Source organism: Hypanus sabinus, chromosome 3, assembly GCF_030144855.1.
Source record: "Hypanus sabinus isolate sHypSab1 chromosome 3, sHypSab1.hap1, whole genome shotgun sequence".
In the NCBI taxonomy this organism is placed as follows: domain Eukaryota; kingdom Metazoa; phylum Chordata; class Chondrichthyes; order Myliobatiformes; family Dasyatidae; genus Hypanus; species Hypanus sabinus.
The window spans coordinates 6,756,620-6,776,459 of NC_082708.1; the positions used below are offsets into that span (position 1 = coordinate 6,756,620).

The 19,840-nt window shown below is 45.9% G+C and overlaps 1 protein-coding gene across 1 annotated transcript in view; it reads left to right on the forward strand.

Moving 5' to 3' along the window:
- Positions 1–19,840, forward strand: part of LOC132390692 (cGMP-dependent 3',5'-cyclic phosphodiesterase) — a 345,293-nt gene that overhangs the window by 233,728 nt on the left and 91,725 nt on the right. Inside the window, exons 11-14 of the mRNA XM_059963249.1 lie at positions 1,412–1,486; positions 13,762–13,803; positions 14,296–14,364; positions 16,533–16,663. Of these exons, the coding sequence (XP_059819232.1) occupies positions 1,412–1,486; positions 13,762–13,803; positions 14,296–14,364; positions 16,533–16,663 (317 nt within the window). The remainder of the gene's footprint in view (positions 1–1,411; positions 1,487–13,761; positions 13,804–14,295; positions 14,365–16,532; positions 16,664–19,840) is intronic.

The window sequence follows — 19,840 nt, forward strand, 5'->3', positions numbered from 1 at the left end:
GGAGAGGCTTGAGAATTCTTGAGATCCCGCGAACAATCCCGTCTGGGGCTTAGCTCCTGGATGGGTCACCCCTGACAGTAAGGTCAAGGGGTGGGGGGTGGGGTTCCAGACAATGAACGATCCAACCAAGACCTCACCAGTGGAGCTGGAGGAAGATGATGACACATGACAACGGCAGAGGAAGGCTGCAGCAGTGAAGGGTCTAGTCAGGATATATGGATCCTGGATCAGCCTCTACAGCCACCAATAGACAACCGTTTAGGAAAACATCATACTCAACTCAAGTGATCGAATTATTACTACTACTGTACCTCACCGCACTGTGTAATGAACTGTCAGCATCCTGACAAGTTGCATCTCCATCGGACTGGAATTCCCTGCAAAGGACTGTGAGAACAGCTGAGAGGATCATAGGGGTCTGCCTACCGTCCATGGGGGACACCTATCAGGAGTGCTGTGTACACAGGGCCCTTAGTGTCATTCAGGACCCCATCCATACACCCAGCACCCTCATCAGGCAGGAGACCCCAATGCGTAAAAACAAGAGCGGTCAGGATGAGAAACGGTTTCTTCTCTCAGTCCATTAGTCTTCTGAACTCCCGGCCACATCGTATTCAAAGTGTCCTTGGTTGTCCTTGTTAAACAACATCATGTTCAGGCGTTGTCCATTAAGGGGACAACCCTTTCATAGGACATCATACTTCGCTTGAGGGGTAGCACTGTGACTACCATAACAACTTTTAAAAGGCATTTGGACAGGTGCATGGATTCAACATGTCCCTTTAGAACAGCGGCTATAGAGGGCTGTAGATTCAGCCAGCTCCATCACAGGCACCACCCTCTCAAAAGGTGATTCCTCAAGAGGGCAGCATCCATTACTAAGGACCCCCACTGTCCGTGACTGCCCTCTTCTCATTGTGACCATCAAGGAGGAGGATCAGGAGCCTGAAGACTCACACTCAACACTTTAGGAACAGCCTCTTCTCCTCCACCATCGAATTTCTGAACAGTGCATGAACACAACCTCACTGTCTTGCTCTCTTTTTGCACAACTTGTACAGATTTTTGTATTTCTTATTGTAGCTCACAGTAATTTTTTTCTGCATGAATCTGTACCGCTGCCACAAAACAACAAATTTCATGACATTTGCCAGTGATTAACAAATACCTGATTCAGATTTTGGTTACAGCAGGGGCAATTGCAACTTTTAAAATGCAGGTGGACAGATACAGGTTTAGAGGGATATGGGACATGGGGCAGATGATTGGTAAATGGGGTTAGCATATATGGGAATGGGCTGAAGGGCCTGTTTTTGTTCTCTATGATTCTGTGATCCTCTGGACCAGGTATAAGTGCCTTTGTGTGGGTTGTGTATGTATTGACTCACAGTGAATCTGCTCTCTTCACCAGTTACAACGGGAGACTCACTCGATGTGCTGCTGTTTGCTGGTTGTCGCGGAAGGCGATACCCATCTCTTCTGTCAGGTGAGTGAGCTCTTGGTCGTTTCAAATTTCTGGCTCAAAGCAAATTTATTATCAAAATACATACATGTCACTGTATACAACCCCGAGATTAATTTTCTTGCAGGAAAATCTATCAAATCATATTGAAGCAAATTCAAGTTTAATTATTCAACTATACGTGGATACAGCCAAACGAAACAGCGTTCTTCTGGTCCCAAGGTGCAAAGCATACACAGCACAGCACGTTCAAACTCGCAAGCAGATGTAGTCACGCAAAAAAGAGAAATACAATCAAATTCCGTAGAGCCTGTACAGAAACACAGACTGATAAGCAATCAAAGAAGACAAACTACAAAAAAATGCACTGTTTATATTATATATAACATATATAAATTAAATATATCATAGAATAAAAACATGTTTATAATACTGAACAGAAAATCCTACAAAAGATCGTGGATTCGGTCCAGTACATCAGGGGTACAACTTTACTCTGTGTCTGAGCCTGGGAGTCATAAAGTCGTAGAGAAATACAGCACAGAAGCAGAAGCAGAAGCCCTTTGGCCCACAAAGTTGTGCCGAACACGTCCTTACCTTAGAAATTACTAGGCTTACCTATAGCCCTCTATTTTACTAAGCTCCATGTACCTATCCAAAAGTCTCTTAAAAGACCCGATCATATCCGCCTCCACCACCGTTGCCGGCAGCCCATTCCACGCACTCACCACTGTCTGAGTAGAAAACTTACCCCTGACATCTCCTCTGGACCTATTCCCCAGCACCTTAAACTTGTGTCCTCTTGTGGCAACCATTTCAGCCCTGGGAAAAAGCCTCTGACTATCCACATGATCAATGCCTCTCATCATCTTGTACACATCTATCAGGTCACCTCTCATCCTCCTTCGCTCCAAGGAGAAAAGGCTGAGTTCACTCAAACTATTCTCATAAGGCATGCTCCCCAATCCAGGCAACATCCTTGTAAATCTCCTCTGCACCCTTTCTATGGCTTCCACATCCTTCCTGTAGTGAGACGACCAGAACTGAGCACAGTACTCCAAGTGGGGTCTGAACAGGGTCTTATATAGCTGCAACATTACCTCTCGGCTCCTAAATTCAGTTCCACGATTGATGAAGACCAATACACCGTATGCCTTCTTAACCACAGTGTCAACCTGCGCAGCTGCTTTGAGCGTCCTATGGACTCGGACTTCAAGATCCCTCTGATCCTCCACACTGTCAAGAGCCTTACCATTAATACTATATTCTGCCATCATATTTGACCTACCAAAATGAACCACCTCTCACTGATCTGGGTTGATCCTTGTACTTGTCTGCATTGTCATACTTTCCTAGTCACCTCTGCCAGAGAACAGCCTAAACCAGTCCACGCTTGCCAGAACGTTTCTGATAATATCAAAACTGGCCTTCCTCCAAGTGAGGATCTCAACCCGCGGACCAGACCTATCGTTTTGCATATTTACTTTGAAACTAATGGCGTTGTGGTCACTGGATGCAAAATGTTCCCCTATACAAACTCCTGTCACCTGCCCTGTCTCATTCCCTAATAGCAGATCCTGTATCTCACTCTCTCATTGGACATCTACGTACTGATGAAGGAAACTTTCCTGAACACATTTAACAAACTCTGTCCCATCTAGTCCTTTTACAGTATGGGAGTCCCAGTCAATATGGGAAAGTTAAAATCATCTACTATAACAACCTCATGCTTCCAGCATCAGTCTGCAATCTCTTTACAAATATGTTCCTTTAAATTCCTAGGATTGTGTATAATATAGCCCCATTAACATGGTCATACCTTTCTTATTTCTTAGTTCCACCCATAATGCCTCACTAGTCAGACTCAAAGTGAAGTTCCCTCTACAGAGTCCCATCCCATACTCCTGGGGTCAGACGCAGAGTGAAGCTCCCTCCCCTTGAGTGTGTGATGGACTGTGTAGAGGGAGATTCACTCTGTATCTGACCCTAGAGTGTGTGATGGAACGGTGTGGAGAGAGCTTCACTCTGTGCCTGACCCCGGGAGTGTGTGATGGGACAGTGTAGAGGGAGCTTCACTCTGTGTCTGACCCTGGGAGTGTGTGATGGGACAGTGTGGAGGGAGCTTCACTCTGTGTCTGACCCTGGGAGTGTGTGATGGGACAGTGTAGAGGGGGATTCACTCTGTGTCTGACCCTGGGAGTGTGATGGGACAGTGTAGAGGGAGCTTCACTCTGTGTCTGACCCTGGGAGTGTGCGATGGGACAGTGTAGAGGGAGCTTCACTCTGTGTCTGACCCTGGGAGTGTGTGATGGGACAGTGTAGAGGGAGCTTCACTCTATGTCTGACCCTGGGGGTGTGTGATGGGACAGCGAGGAGGGAGTTTCACTCTATCTGACCCCAGGAGTGTGTGATGGGACGGTGTGGAGGGAGCTTCACTCTGTGTCTGACCCTGGGAGTGTGTGATGGGACAGTGCAGAGTGAGTTTCACTCTGTGTCTGACCCTTTTTTTTTATTATTACAAAATCCTTTATTACAAATTTCGGTGCTATACAATATATACAAAACAGTGGCAAACACAATTACTGCACTACAAATAGACAATAGACATTACACCAGAATGTTGCCATCCCTATCCACGATGGCGTTTACACCCCGCGGAGCCCAACGGTCTCGAAACTCCTCCAAGGCCGCTGTGGACTGCGCGTGTTCCTTTTCAATAGTTACCCGGGCACGAACATACCCCCTAAACATCGCCAGGCAGTCTGCCCGGGGAGATCCTCCCGCCACCCGTTTCCAAGACCCACGGATGGCGGATTTTGCCAGCCCCAGGAGCAAGTTGACTAGGACATCCTCATCCCTCCATGCCCCCTTCCTTACTGGATGACCATATATAAACAGGGTGGGACTAAAATGCAGCCAGAAGGCGAGAAGCAGCCCACGCAAATATGCAAAAAGAGGCTGCAGCCTCACACACTCCATGTACATGTGGTACACGGTCTCCTCCAGCCCGCAGAAGTGGCATGCGGGTGGGAAGTCCAAAAATTTTTTTTATTTCATTTTAGAAAGTAATATATTAAGTATAGGCATCCGTTAGTCTTGTGAGACCATGGATTTGCACCTTGGAAGGTTTCCAGGGCGCAGGCAGACACATCATGCTGCCTCAGCTGAGGCTCGAACCAGTGACCTTCAGATCACTAGACTGATGCCTTATCCACTAGGCCACATTTATTGGCAGCTGGGAGTGTGAGATGGGACAGTGTAGAGGGAGTTTCACTCTGTGTCTGACCCCGGGAGTGTGTGATGGGACAGTGTAGAGGGAGTTTCACTCTGTGTCTGACCCCGGGAGTGTGTGATGGGACAGTGTAGAGGGAGATTCACTCTATGTCTGACCCTGGGGGTGTGTGATGGGACAGTGAGGAGGGAGTTTCACTCTATCTGACCCCAGGAGTGTGTGATGGGACGGTGTGGAGGGAGCTTCACTCTGTGCTTTTTTCGTTTTCTGTCCTGCCAGTGTGTTATTGAATCTACAATCCCAGAAAGACTTATTCTCCACAACAACTACTTCATCCTCGGACCTCTACTCAGTTGCTAAGGCAACGTCAGACAGCTACAAGTTGAATTGGTAATGAATCCTTGGTGCCCTACTGAAGTACTCGTGAGGTTGATTAGAGGAGGTTGAATGATGTTCTTCATTAAGCTCTTCAAAGGAAAGTGCCCTTCATTCTGTGTGAGAGCCCTTCAGTAAACACAGTCAATAAACCACTGTGGATAAAGTGCCTTTCAGTCACCAGGAGCCAAGTTCAAAGATCAAAGTTCAAAGTAGATTTATTATCAAAGTACAGAAATGTCACCATATACAGCCTTGAGATTCATTTTCTTGCAGGCAGATTCAGTAGGCCCAATAACCATAATAGAGTCATGAAAGACCGCATCCAACAGGGCAGACAACCAGTGTGCTGTAACAAGAAGCTGCAAGTACAGAAAGAACCAATAAATAAATAAATAAATAAATAAATAAATAAGCAATAAATATTGAGAACATGAGATGAAGAGATCTTGAAAATGAGTCCATTAGTCATGGGAACATTTCAGTGATGGGGCAAGTGAAGTTTTCTGCTCTGGTTCAAGAGCCAGATGGTTGAGGGGTGATAGGTGTTCTTGAACCTGGTGCTGTGAGTCCTGAGGCTCCTGTACCTTCTTCCTGATGGCAGTGGTGAGAAGAGAGCGTGTTCTGGGTGGCAGGATGGACACTACTTTCCTGTAACAGCTCTCTGTCTAGATGTGCTCAACAGTTGGTGGGGGGTGGCTTTACCCATGAAGGACTGGGGCATATTCACTCAAAGCCATTATCTCAATCACCCTGGGGAGAATGATTCTGGCTGTTTACATTATCCATGCCTCTCATCATTTCAGAATCAGAGTCAGGTTTATTATTTTATTTAGAGATACAGCGTAGAACACTTTTGGACCTTTGAGCTGCACCGCCCAGCAACCCACCTATTTAATCCTGGCCTAATCGCAGGACAATTTACAATGACCAATTAACCTACTAACTGGTACATCTTTGGACTGTGTGAGGAAACTGGAGCATCCGGAGAAAACATGTGTTTTCAAGGGGAGGAATGTAAAAAATCCTTGGCGTTGGAATTGAACTCCAAACTCCAAAGCCCTGAATTGTTTGAGTATCTCAGAAACTGCTGATCTCCTGGGGGTTTCACACACAACAGTCTCTGGAGTTTACAGAGAATGGTGTGAAACTCAAAAATATACACCCAGACAGTTAATCTGATCAACCATTCAAGGTAGCCCTCCCCACCCCCCTTTATCCATTACCCCCATCCCATCACTGCACTATAAACACTTTAAATCACTGTTTATAGTGTGGTTTACACTCTAAGTCCACCCTGGTATTTATACACTGAGTGGCCACCTGTACACCTACTTGTTAATGCAAATATCTAATCAGTCGATCATGTGGCAGCAACTCAATTCATAAAAACATACAGGCATGGTCAAGAGGTTCAGTTGTTGTTCAGACCAAGCATTAGAATGGGGAAGAAATGGGATCTGATTGACGTTTACCATGGAATGATTGTTGGTGCCAGGCAGGTGGTTTAAGTATCTCAGTAACTGCTGATCCCTTGGGGTTTTCACGCACAACAGTCTCTGGAGTTTACTGAGAATGGTGTGAAAAACAAGAAGTATAAACCCAGTGAGATGCTATTTTGTGGATGAAAATGCTTTGTTAATGAGAGGGTTCAGTGGAGAATGGCCGGACTAGTTCAAGCTGACTGGAAGGTGACAGTAACTCAAATAACCAGACGTTGCAACAGTGGCGTGCAGAAGAGCATCTCTGAACGCAGAGCATGTTGAACCTCGGGCCACAGCAGCAGAAGACCACGAACGTACACTCAGTTCAGTGCAGGAGAGCATCCAACAGAAAACTTGACCTTGACTTTGATTTTGAAAGCCTTTGACCCATTAGGGACCAAGTGTTATTTGTTTGTGATGTCAAAGGACATTGGTGGGGTCTTAAACAATTGCTTTTCTTCAGTATTTACTTTAGAAAAAGGCACTGAAATTGAAATCAGTTTATTATTGTCCCATGTACCAAGAATCAGTGAAAAGCTTGTCTTGCAGAGCGTTTATACAGATCACAGTGCAATGAGGTAAGACAAGGCAAAACAATAACAATGCAGAATAGAGTGTACCTGCTCCAGAGAAAGGACAGTGCAGGTAAAGGAAACAATGTGTGAAGTAATGATGAGGTAGGTTGTGAGCCCCAGATACCACAGCTGTTTACCATTTACGTTAACGATTTGGATGAAGGCATTGAAAATAACATTAGCAAATTTGCTGATGATACTAAGCTGGGTGGCAGTGTGACATGTGATGAGGATGTTAGGAGAATTCAGGGTGACTTGGATAGGCTGGGTGAGTGGGCAGACACTTGGCAGATGGCGTTTAATGTGAATAAGTGTGAGGTTATCCACTTTGGGAGTAAGAACAGGAAGGCAGATTATTATCTGAACGGTGTAGGGTTGGGTAAGGGAGAAATACAAAGAGATCTCGGAGTCCTTGTTCATCAGTCACTGAAGGTGAATGAGCAAGTGCAGCAGGCAGTGAAGAAGGCTAATGGAATGTTGGCCTTTATTACAAAGGGAATTGAGTACAAGAGCAAGGAAATCCTCTTGCATTTGTACAGAGCCCTGGTGAGACCACACCTGGAGCATTGTGTACAGTTTTGGTCTCCAGGGTTAAGGAAGGACATCCTGGCTGTAGAGGAAGTGCAGCGTAGATTCACGAGGTTAATTCCTGGGATGTCTGGACTGTCTTACGCAGAGAGGTTAGAGAGACTGGGCTTGTACATGCTGGTACAAGGAGATTGAGAGGGGATCTGATTGAAACATATAAGATTATTAAGGGATTGGACAAGATAGAGGCAGGAAATATTTTCCAGATGCTGGGAGAGTCCAGTACCAGAGGGCATGGTTTGAGAATAAGGGGTAGGTCATTTAGGACAGAATTAAGGAAAAACTTCTTCTCCCAGAGAGTTGTGGGGGTCTGGAATGCACTGCCTCGGAAGGTAGTGGAGGCCAATTCTCTGGATGCTTTCAAGAAGGAGCTAGATAGGTATCCTATGGATAGGGAAATCAAGGGATATGGGGACAAGGCAGGAACCGGGTATTGATGGTAATTGATCAGCCATGATCTCAAAGTGGTGGTGCAGGCTCGAGGGGCTGAATGGTCTACTTCTGCACCTATTGTCTATTGTCCATTGAAATGTGGATATTGCCTAAACGCTAAGACTGTATACGTAATTGCTTTGTGTCATGTATGTACAGTCAGATACGCAATCAGATCAATGTGTATTGATCAATCTATTGTGTGCAGTTTTGGCTCCGTATTTTGGAAAGGATATACTGACATTGGAGAGGGTTCAGAGAAGGTTCACGTGAATGATTCCAGGAATGAGAGGGTTACCGTCTGTGAAACGTTTGGAAGCTCTTGGGCTGTATTCCCTGGATTCAGGGGAATGAGGGGGATTCTCATAGAAACATTCCAAATGTTAAAAGGACTGAACAAATTAGATATGGCAAAGTTGATTCCCATAGTAGGGGATTGTAGGGCAAGGGGGCATAACTTCAGGATTGAAGGATGTCCATTTTAGTCAGAGTGTGGTAAATCTGTGGAATTTGTTGCCACGAGCGGCTGTGGAGGCCAAGTCATTGGGTGCATTTAAGGCAGGGATTGATAGGTTCTTGATTAGCCAGGGCATCAAAGGGTATGGGGTGAAAGCAGGGGAGTGGGGATAACTGGATGAAGTGGATCAGCCCATGATTGAATGGCAGAGCAGACTCCATGGATCAAATGGCCTACTTCTGCTCCTAAATCTTATGGTCTTATGATGGCCCGGTGATAGAAGCCGTCCCGGAATCTGCCGGTCCTGGCCTTAATGCTGTGGTGCTGTTGGCCAGATAGAAGCAGCCGAAACAGTTTGTGGTTGGAGTGACCGGAGTCCCTGATGATCCTCCGGGCCCTTTTTTACACACCACCTGCTGTAAATGTCCTGAATTGAGGAAAGTTCCCATCCACAGATGCGCTGTGCTGTCCGCACCACTCTCTGCAGTGCCCTGCAATTGAAGGAAGTACAGTTCCCACACCAGGCGGTGAGACAGCCGGTCAGGATACTTCTGATAGTGCCCGTGTAGGATTTGGGGACTCCTGCTGAACTTCTTCAGCTGACTGAGGTGAAGGAGACACTGTTGTGCTTTTTTCACCACACAGTTGGGATGTACAGTCCAGATGAGATCCTTGGTAATGTGTATACAAGGTCTTAAACAGCTTCAACATAACATCTCATCTCCCATATTCAATACTTTGATTTATGAAGACCAAATATGCCAAATACTTCATTTATGACCCCATTCAACTGTGATGCCACTTACAATTAATTATGGACCTGTATTCTCAGATCCCTTTGTTCTACTGCACTCCTCAGTGCCCTACCATTCACTGTGTAAGACCTACCTTTGTTGGTCCTACTGAACTGAAACATCTCACACTTGTCTGCATTAAATTCCATGGCCTGCTGGGTTCCTCCAGCATTTTGTGTGTGTGTGTTGCCATTTTTCAGCCCATTTTTCCAGCTGGGCCAGATCCCACTGCAAGCCATGATAGCCTTTCCTCATTGTCCACCACTCCCCCAATCTCGGTGTTGTCTGCAACTTTCCTGATCCAGTTAACCACGTTATCATCCAGATCATCGTTGTAGGTGACAAACAACAATGATCTTAGCACTGATCCCTGCAGCACTCCAGTAGTCACAGGTCTCCAGTCAGAGAGGAAACCATCTGCTACCACTCTGTGGCTTCTCCCACTAAGCCAATATCTAATCCAATGTACTACCTCATCTTGAATTCCGTGTGACTGAACCTTCTTGACCAGCCTCCCATGTGGGACCTTGTCAAATGTCTTGCTAAAGTCCACGTAGACAACATACGCTGCCTTGCCTTCATCCACTTTCCTGGTAACTTCCTCAAAAAACACTAGTTTGGTTAGACATGAACTAGCAGGCACAAACCATGCTGACTATCCTTAGTCAGGCCCTGTCTATCCAAATACTCATACATCTGGTGCCTTGGAATACCTTCCACTAACTTTCCAGTAACTGATGTCAGACTCACCAGCCTCGCATTTCCTGGTTTATTTTTAGAGCCTTTCTTCAACAGTGGAATAACATTGGCTGTCCTCCAATCCTCTGGTAGCTCACCTGTCACTAATGAAAAATTAGATATCTCTGCTAGGGCCCTGACAATTTCTGCACTTGCCTCCCGTAGGGTCCGAAAGACCACTTCGTCAGGCCCTGTGGATTTATCCACCTTGATTTGCCTCACGACAGCAAACACCTCCTCCTCTGTAGTCTGTACAGGGTTCATGAAGTTGATGCCACTTCGCCTCACTTCCATCTCCTGAGCAAATACAGATGCAAAATATTTATTTAAGACTTACCCCATGTATTTTAGCTGCACACATGGATTACCATTCTGATCTTCCAGAGGACCAATGTTGTCCCTTGCAATCCTTTTGCTCTTAAGATATCAGTAGAATCCCTTAGGATCTACAGTTGAAACTATGATTCTTCACACATGGTGGGTTTTAGGACCACTTTGCTATCTCCAGGAACGGCCTGGAAGATGTGAGCCGTCGGGAAGCAACCCCTCGGACGACTTGGTTCCTCACCGATTTCAACAACCGAAGCTCCGTGGAAGATTGAAACATCGACACAACAGGCAGTGTGTGCTGCTGTTGGAAGAAGTCCCCTGTACTCGATATCTATCTATCTATCTACCTCTCCTCCCTCTCTCAGTCCACAAGTCACGGAGCTTGGAGAAGCAACATGGAAGATTGTAACATTGGAACAGCAAGTTGCTGGTCTCTGCTCTCATTGTTGCAGGAGCGACCTGTCTGTCCTTCGCCGGTGAGAGAGATGCCTATCTTTCTGAGATAATGAAGTTATGGACTGTAGTTTTTGATGGACTCTTGTCAAGTCTCTTTGGGGACTTTTGCTGTTGCTGTCATGATGGTGTAGGGGGTGGCGCAAGTGGGGGGAGAGGGAGGGTCGATGCATCTGCTGTTTCTGCAAGTCGGGGAGGCTTTGGGATTTTGATGGTTCTACCTTTCATTCTGTGGGTTTTCTTGTTTTGCGGATGCCTGTGAAGAGTAAGAATTTTAGACGGTATACTGTATATATTCTCTGATATTAAAATGAACCTTTGATTCTCCTTCATCTTGTCTGCTGGGGCAAACATGCTTTCTTTTAGCTCTCCTGATTTCTTTCTTAAGTCTCGCCTTGTATTTTTTATGCTTCATAAGCACCTTATCTGTTCCTACCTGCCTGTACTTGCTATCCACCTTTTTTTTTCCTTAACCAGGACCTCAATGCCTCTTGAAAGCCAAAGTTCCCTACATTAATTATCTTTACCTTTTATTCTGACAGGCACATAGAAGCTTTGTGCTCTCAAAATTTCACCTTTGAATTTTACCAAGTACACTTTGCCGGAAAACAGCCTGCCCCAATCCACACTTGCCAGATCATTTCTGATACCATCAAAATTGGCCTTTATCCAATTTAGAATCTCAACCCGTGGACCCAGATCTATCTCTTTAAATATTTACAGGTATTTTGAAACTAATGGCATTGTGGTCACTGGATGCAAAGTGTTCCCCTACACAAACGTCTTTCACCTGCCCTGTCTCATTCCCTGATAGGAGATCACTGTCACACACTCTCTCATTGGGACTTCTACATACTGATGAAGGAAACTTTCCTGAACACAATTGACAAACTCTATCCCATCTAGTCTTTTTACAGTACAGGAGTCCCAGTCAATATGGCAAAGTTAAAATCACCTACTGTAACAACCTTATGTTTCTTGCAGTAGTCTGTGAAATCTCTACATATGTGTTCCCCTAAATCCTACGGACTGTTGGGTGGTCTATAATATAGCCCCATTAGCGTGGTCATACCTTTCTTATTTCTCAGATCCACCCATAACACCTCACTAGATGAGTTCTCCAGTCTGCCCTGTTGGAGCACTGCCGTGACATTTTTCCTGGCTGGTAAAGCCACTCTTCCCCTTTAATCCCTCCCGCTCTGTCACGTCTAAAACAACGGATTGAACTGCCAGTCAGATAAGCGTTCATAATAAAAACATGAATTAAACGTAAATTAAACACAGTGTTTTACAAGAAAGAACAAAATGAGAGCAGAAAGTAAACAAAACCATTGTAATAGTCAACACACAAAATGCTGGCAGAACTCAGCAGGCCTGACAGCATCTATGGGAGGAAGTGGTGATGACGTTTCGGGCCAAAACCCTTCATCAGGTGTAATATCATTGTAATATTCTCAGTGTGGCCCTATGGAAACAGTGACTAGGGTTGTGCAGGCTGATTAAAGAACCGAATGGTTGAAGGGAAGTGCACATCTCCACATCTTATTCTGGCTTCTGTCCAGTCCTGATCGAGGGTCTCAGCCTGAAGTGTCGACTATTCATTCCCCTCCACAGATTGTCTTAAATTGATATTTATTGAGATACAGGGTGGAGAAAGCCTCTGGTCCTTTGTGACCTGCAGTCCAGCAATCGCACAATTTAATTGTAGCCTAGTCACGGGTCAACTTACCATGACCATATACCCTACCAACTCGCAGGTCTTTGGACTGTGGGAGGAAACTGAAGCACCTGGAGGAAATCCACATAGCCTCCCTATAGGCAGCATTGGGAATTGAACCCACGTTGTGCTAATCAGTATGCCGTCCCGTCTGACCTGCTGAACTACAGATCAGACTTTTTTAGCTGTCCATGATGGGGCATCAAGTTCATCTGACTGTACAGATATACAACCAAATAAAACGATGTTCCTCCAGACCATGGTGTACCCACTAAACTTATATCACACACTGCACGTAAAACAAAATATTACTATATAATAAGTTAATAAAATACAATTCAAAATGCACGTAGTGCACAGCACAGGTAAACAATAGACAGTGCAATAAACAGCTTGCTGAGACCTCAGTGGTGGCAGGGTATTCGTTAGACCACAGGATGTAGGAGCAGAATTAGGCCATTCGGCCCATCGAATCTTCTCCCCGATTTCATCATGGCTGATCCATTGTTCCTTTCAGCCTCAATCTCCTGCCTTCTCCCCATATCCCTTCACGCCCTGACTAAACAGGAACCTATCAACCTCTGCCTTAAATATGCATAAAGACGGCCTCCACAGCTGCATGTGAAAATGAATTCCATAGGCTCACCACTCTCTGGCTAAAGAAATTCCTCCACGTCTCTGTTCTGAAAGGACACCCCTCTTTTCTGAGGCTGTGTCCTCTGGTTTTAGACACTCCCTCCATAGTAAACATTCTCCACATCCACTCTACCAAAGCCTTTGACTATTTGAAAGATTTCAATGAGGTCACCTCTCATTCTTCTGAATTCCAATTAATACAGGCCTAGAGCCGTCAAACATTTTTCATATGACAATCTTTAATCCTGGGATTAATCTCACAGCCTGAGGGAAGAGGCTGTTACCCAGTCTGGCAGTCCTAGTCCTGATGCTCCTGTACTTCCTTCCTGAGGGCAGTGAGTCAAAGAGATTGTGAGATCCCACTCGTCCTGGGATTTAGCCCAGTGAATCTCTTTCAAAATGTCTTGAATGCTAGTATATCCTTTCTTATGTAAGGTGACTGTTTCAAAGGAAATTTTAATTGTGCTGTTTTGTGTTTTCACACACAGGTGGTTGGAGACAAGGTCCTGGAGGAGGAGATTATCTTCCCGGTGAGTTCCCAAAGGACAACCACGTGACCCATCAAGAGTTCTGTTTGTGTCTTCTCTGAAACCTAGCTCGGCAGCCCCAGGGAGGCAGGGGCCTATCTTACCTGAGTCCGAACGTTGTGGGGTTGGTCTTGCTCCTGCCACTGTCATAGCATACAGTATAAATTAGCATCAAGGGAGAGATATGGAGGGCTAGGGTCTGAGTGCAGGTCGATGGGACAAGCCGGAATAGTATCATGGCACGGGCTAGATGGGCCTAAGGGCCTGTTTCTGTGCTGTAGTGCTCTATCAGAACAACACTATCATTAAGATGATCATGTAGGGAAGATACTGAACAGGAAAAGCAACATTAATGTCACTGTTTACATACAGACTTCCTTAAAAGTGAATGAAGAGGTGAAATAGGATTTAATATTCCACTAAGGATTTACATGCTTCCAGTCACTACCTCCTCGCGGCCGAACTAACGTCGTCTCTCTCTCTTTTGATTGACAGCTGGATTTCGCTCACCTGGAACAGTCTGAGGGGAGTAACAAAGCCCTGACCCTCAGTGACATCAGCCCGGTGAGTATTTGTCACCCTCCTCCCACTACTCAGTTCCTCCAGTCGAGCTCACAGCAGTGAAAAACCAGCCTGCAGGCACTCAGACCTCTTGACCCTGGCCTAACCATGGGACAATTTACAATGACCAATTAACCTACTAACCAGTACGTCTTTGGACTGTGGGAGGAACCCAGAGCACCTGGAGGAAACCCATGCACACACGTGAAGAACGTACACTTCCTTACAGAGCACACCAGAGCTGAACTCTGACGTCCTGAGCTGTAATTGCGTCGTGCTAAACATAATTAAACATACATTATATGCAATTTTTACAAGGAAACACAAAGTGTGTTTTAGTACAAAGTGGTCATATGTTGCTAAGCTGAGGTTGTGTTGGTCAGTTGAAGGGAAGGGAAGTAGCCATTGTTGAACCTAATGGTGTGGGAGCTACAGGCATCTGTGCCTCCTGCCCGACGGTAGCGGAGAGAAGAGGGGATGACCCTGATGATAGGAGCCACCCCCCTGAGAGCCATGCCTCCCTTAGATTGCCTTGGGCAAGTAATGTTCTTAAAGTCTGTTCATTCCTGAACTTGGAGATTGCTGGCAAAACCAACATTTATCATGGTCCGATCCTGGTTCACATCAACTGGGACAGCCCGATATCCACTGATGTCCTTCGTCACTAGGCTGGACCTCAAATGCGAAAGGGATAGGCGCAGGCTATTCAGCCCCTCTACCCTTCTGCAACACTCAGCAAGATCACGTTGAGGCGCCTGTCCGTCATGGAAACCAGCTTCCCCTCCGTGGGCTTTACACTCCTTGCTCCCTCAGTGAAGCCGCCAGCTTAACGAAGGGCCCCGCCCAGCCTGGACATTCTCGCTGCTCAACCCTCCCATCACGCAGAAGATACGAAATCCTAAAAGCACTTACCACCAGGCTCAAGGTTAGCTTCTTTCCGACTGTTATTATCCCCTGGGGGGGGGGGGGGTGAGCCAACTTCATGACTGCCCCAGTCCCTCTCGTGAAGGGGACCTGACATTACTGTTAGGAGGAGGAATTCCAGCATTTAGTCCCAGGAACGGTGACATCGGTATTGCTGATGGTTTGTTAGTATCACGTGTACGGAGTCATGGTGGAAAGCTTGTCTTGCAGACTGTTCATACAGTGCTTTGAGGTAGAACCAGGGAAAACAATAACAGAATGCAGAATAAAGTGTAGACGCTGCTGAGAAAGTGCAGTGTAGGTAAATGCTAAAGTGCAAGATCATAATGAGGTAGACCGTAAGGTCAAGAATCCATCTTATTGTATGAAGAAACCATTTAACAGTGAAATAGAAGCTGTCCTTGAGCCTGGTGGGACGTGATTTCAGGCTTTTGTATCTTCTGCCTGATGGGAGAGGGGAGAAGAGAGAATGTCTGGGTTGATTATGTTGCTGCTTTACCGAGGCAGTGAGGAGTGCAGACAGAGTCCATGGAGGGGAAGCTGGATTCTGTGATGGACTGGTGCTGGGTCCTGATCTTGCTGTGTTGCAGCAGGGTAGAGGGGCTGAATAGCCTCCTCCTGCCCCCTTCCGCATTTGAAGTCCAGCCAAGTGGATGGATGACAAAGGACATCAGTGGATATCGAGCTGTCCCAGCTGGTGTGAACCAGGATCGGATGTATGTACCACTTGGAATTTGAGTCTAGAATTTGTGGTACCATCATCGGCTAGTCTGAGGGTTCATACTGAAGATCATAGTTCATCAGGTCCAGGAGCTGAAGCCTGAAGATCGGAGCTTGGAGGTCTGTCGTGGACTTGGAGGATTGGCCATGTATGTGGCTAAAAGGGGCCTGTGTTGCTGTCGTGTTCTGTGTTGTTCTGCTGAGGACCATGGGCATCCTATGTTGGTGCCAGAATGTGTGGTGACTCTTGCGAGCTGCGCGGAGTTCAGAGTTCACTCCTGGCCTTGTCTGTAATGAGTTTATACGTCCTCCTTGTGGAATGTGTGATTTTCCTTCGGGTGCTCTGGTTTCTTCCCACAGTCCAAAGACGTACTGGTTGGTAGGTTAATTGGTTATTGCAAATTGTCCCGTGATTAGGCGAGTGTTAATTTGGGGATTGCTAGTGGCAGAGTTCAAAGGGCTGGAAGGGCTTATTCCACATCGTATCGCTAAATAAATAAAATATCTTTTTTCCTTTCGTGTTTCAGGAGCAGCACATGAAACTGAACAGCATTCTGGGATTTGAGGTCCGTACCATGTTATGTGTTCCGGTCATCTGTCGGGCTACAGATAATGTCGTCGCCTTGGGCTGTGCCTTCAACAAACGAGCGGGCAATTAGTGAGTGCATCGTTGCAAACCGTTTGCAGGGAATCGGTTACCAGGGCAGTGGCAAATGCAAGATCTGTGGTAGCTCCTTTGGGCGATCGAGCTTTAAGACGGAGGTTACGTTCAAACCTTGGTGTGTTTAGCTGGGACAGTCAGCAGTGTGGCTTTCTAATCGGGGCGCCGTGATAGCGTAGCGGTTAGCACGACGCTATTACAGATCGGGGCATCGGAGTTCAGTTCTGGTGTCCTCTGTAAGCAAGTTCGTATGTCTTCCCCGTGTGCATGTGGGTTTCCTCTCACTGTCCGAGGATGTACCAGTTAGTAGGTTAATTAGTCTTTGTAAATCGTCCTGTGGTTCGGTAAAGCGGTGGGCCGGAAGGGTCTCCTCCACGCTGTATCTCTAAATAAAAATATAAAAACAAATCAAATGCTGGGGAGGATGCTAAAATGGTTCACTCAAGATGTGTAACTTGTAAATTGTTTTATGATTATATTGTTACCAAGATACAGTGAAAATTTTCCTTGCAAACTGTTCACACAGATCAAATCGCTACACAGTGCATTGAGGTAAAACAAATTTAGAACAATAACAGAATGTAGAATAAAGTGTCACAATTACAGAGAAAGTACAGTGCAGGTAGACAATAAGGTGTGAGATCATAATGAGATAGACTGTGAGGTGAAGAATTCATCTTATTGTATTAGACTTCCATTTAGTAGTCTGATAACAGTGGGGTAGAAGCTGTCCTTGAGCCTGGTGGGACGTGCTTTCAGACTTTTGTATCTTCTGCCTGATGGGAGTGGGAGAAGAGAGGATGTCGGGAGGGGGTGGAGTCTTTGATTATGTTTGTTAATTTTACCGAGGCAGTGAAGTGTAGATAGAGTCCATGGAGGGGAGTCTGGTTTCCGTGATGTGCTGAGCTGTGTCCACAACTCTCTGCAGTTTCCTGTGGTCACGGGCAGAGCAGTTGCCGTACCGAGCTGTGATGCAGGCAGATAAGATGCTTTTCATGATGCGTCGATGAAAATTGGTTAGGACCAAAGGGGACAAGGCTCTCCGTTAGTTAGGGTTGGCCATGGATGTTGTGCCCAGCTGTCTGCATGATACGCAAGCCAGGGCAATATGATATGGAGAACATGCTGTTGCCCATGAAGCAAGTTCCCCCTCTCCACGCAGCCGATGAATCTAAAGAGACCAGACAGTTTGGCACCAACAGTGTCACAGTTGTTGCCAGAACTGAATGTTCTGTAGACTCCAGCTCCATATTTTTCCTCAAGGTTTCTGAACAGTGGGTATGGCAACAAGGCAGATGAGTTGCTGACTACAGCTGACAAGCCCCATCTGGCTGAAGCGATTAGCCTTAGGGTGCCAGTAAATGGCCTCCGCTCCTGCTTTTGTCAGTAGAAAAAGTCTGCTGAACTTAGCTAAGCCACACGTGAAAGCCAGGGGCTGGACTTGGTTGTCAGAGGCTGTTTGAAACACACACAATTGGGAACATTTAATAGGTAGTGAGAGCTAATCACCGTTACCACCCCAACAACCCCCCCCCCCACCACCTCACCACCTCCACAACTACAACAACCTTAAGGAAGTAAAGGGGACATAGAAGCTTTTTAAATAGTCAAGAATCAACCAATCAGGTAATTAGGTTTCCTCCAATTGCAATCGGCCATGTTGAAGATGGATGTGTATGCATGCAATGGTGGCAATGTGGAGGTGGGATATTGTGAAGATTGATGTGTTGGCATCCAATAAAGTGAGAGTGTTGGTGGAGCAGTTCAAGTTCAAGTTTAATTGTCACTCAGCCATATATGAATATCCATGAATGCAGCCAAACAAAATGTTACTCCAGGGCCAAGGTGCATACATAAAACAAGGCATATACAGCACATGTAAGATGGCAAACACGTAAGAGATATGAGTAAAATACAGTTGCAGAATAAAATAGTCCAAGTTCCCGAGTCCATAAATGATGGAACAGTCTGTAGTCCAACACAATACAACATGGGTGCTGCACTACCCCCATCCGCTGTAGTGTCTGAATCCGATGCCTCTCTCCTGGCAGCTATGAACAGGAGATGCCGTGGCTTGAGGCCCCGTCCTCACTATGACCGAGGCTGTGTAGCCACCCCACAATGCTGTGCATGGAGTCAGAGGAGGCAGTGGAGGTACTTAATGAATACTTCGTTTCAGAATTCACCAGGGAAAAAGACCTTACCAATTGTGGGGATGACTTACACTGGACTGAAATGCTTGAACATATAGACTTTAAGAAAGAGGATCTGCTGAAGCTTTTGAAAAGCATTAAGCTAGATGAGTCACTGGGACTGGATAAGATATACCCCAGGCTACTATAGGAAACAAGGGAGGAGATTGCTGAGCCTCTTGTGATGATCTTTGACTCGTCAATAGGGACGAGGGAAGTACTGGAGGATAGGAGGGTTGCAAATGTTGTTCCCTTCTTCAAGAAAGGGGGTAGATATAATCCAGGAAATTATAGACCAGTGAGTCTGACTTCAGTGGTGGGCAAGTTGTTGGAGAAGATCCTGAGAGGCAGGATTTATAAGCATTTGGAGAGACATAATCTGCTTAGGGATAGTCAGCATGGTTTTGTCAAGGGCAGGTCATGCCTTACGAACCTAATTGAGTTTTTTGAGGATGTAACAAAACACGTTGATGAAGGTAGAGCAGTGGATGTAGTGTATATGGATTTCAGTAAGGCATTTGATAAGCTTCCCCATGAAAGGATCATTCAGAAAGTATGGAGGCATAGGATCCAAGGAGACCTTGCTTTGTGGATCCAGAATTGGCTTGCTCACAAAAGGCAAAGGTTGGTTGTAGATGGTCCGTATTCTGCATGGAGGACGGTGACCAGTGGTGTTCCGCAGGAATCTGTTCTGGATCCCCTCCTCTTTGTGATTTTTATAAATGACCTGGATGAAGAAGTAGAAGGGTGGGTTAGTAAGTTTGCTGATGACACAAAGGTTGGGGCTGTTGTGGATAGTTTGGAGGGTTGTCAGGGCTAACAGTGGGGCATCGATAGGATGCAGAACTGAGCTGAGAAATGGCCGATGGAGTTCAACCCAGATAAATGTGAAGTGGTTCATTTTGATAGGTCAAATTTGAAGATAGAATATAATATTAATGGTAAGACTCCTGGCAGTGTAGGGAATCAGAGAGATCTTGGG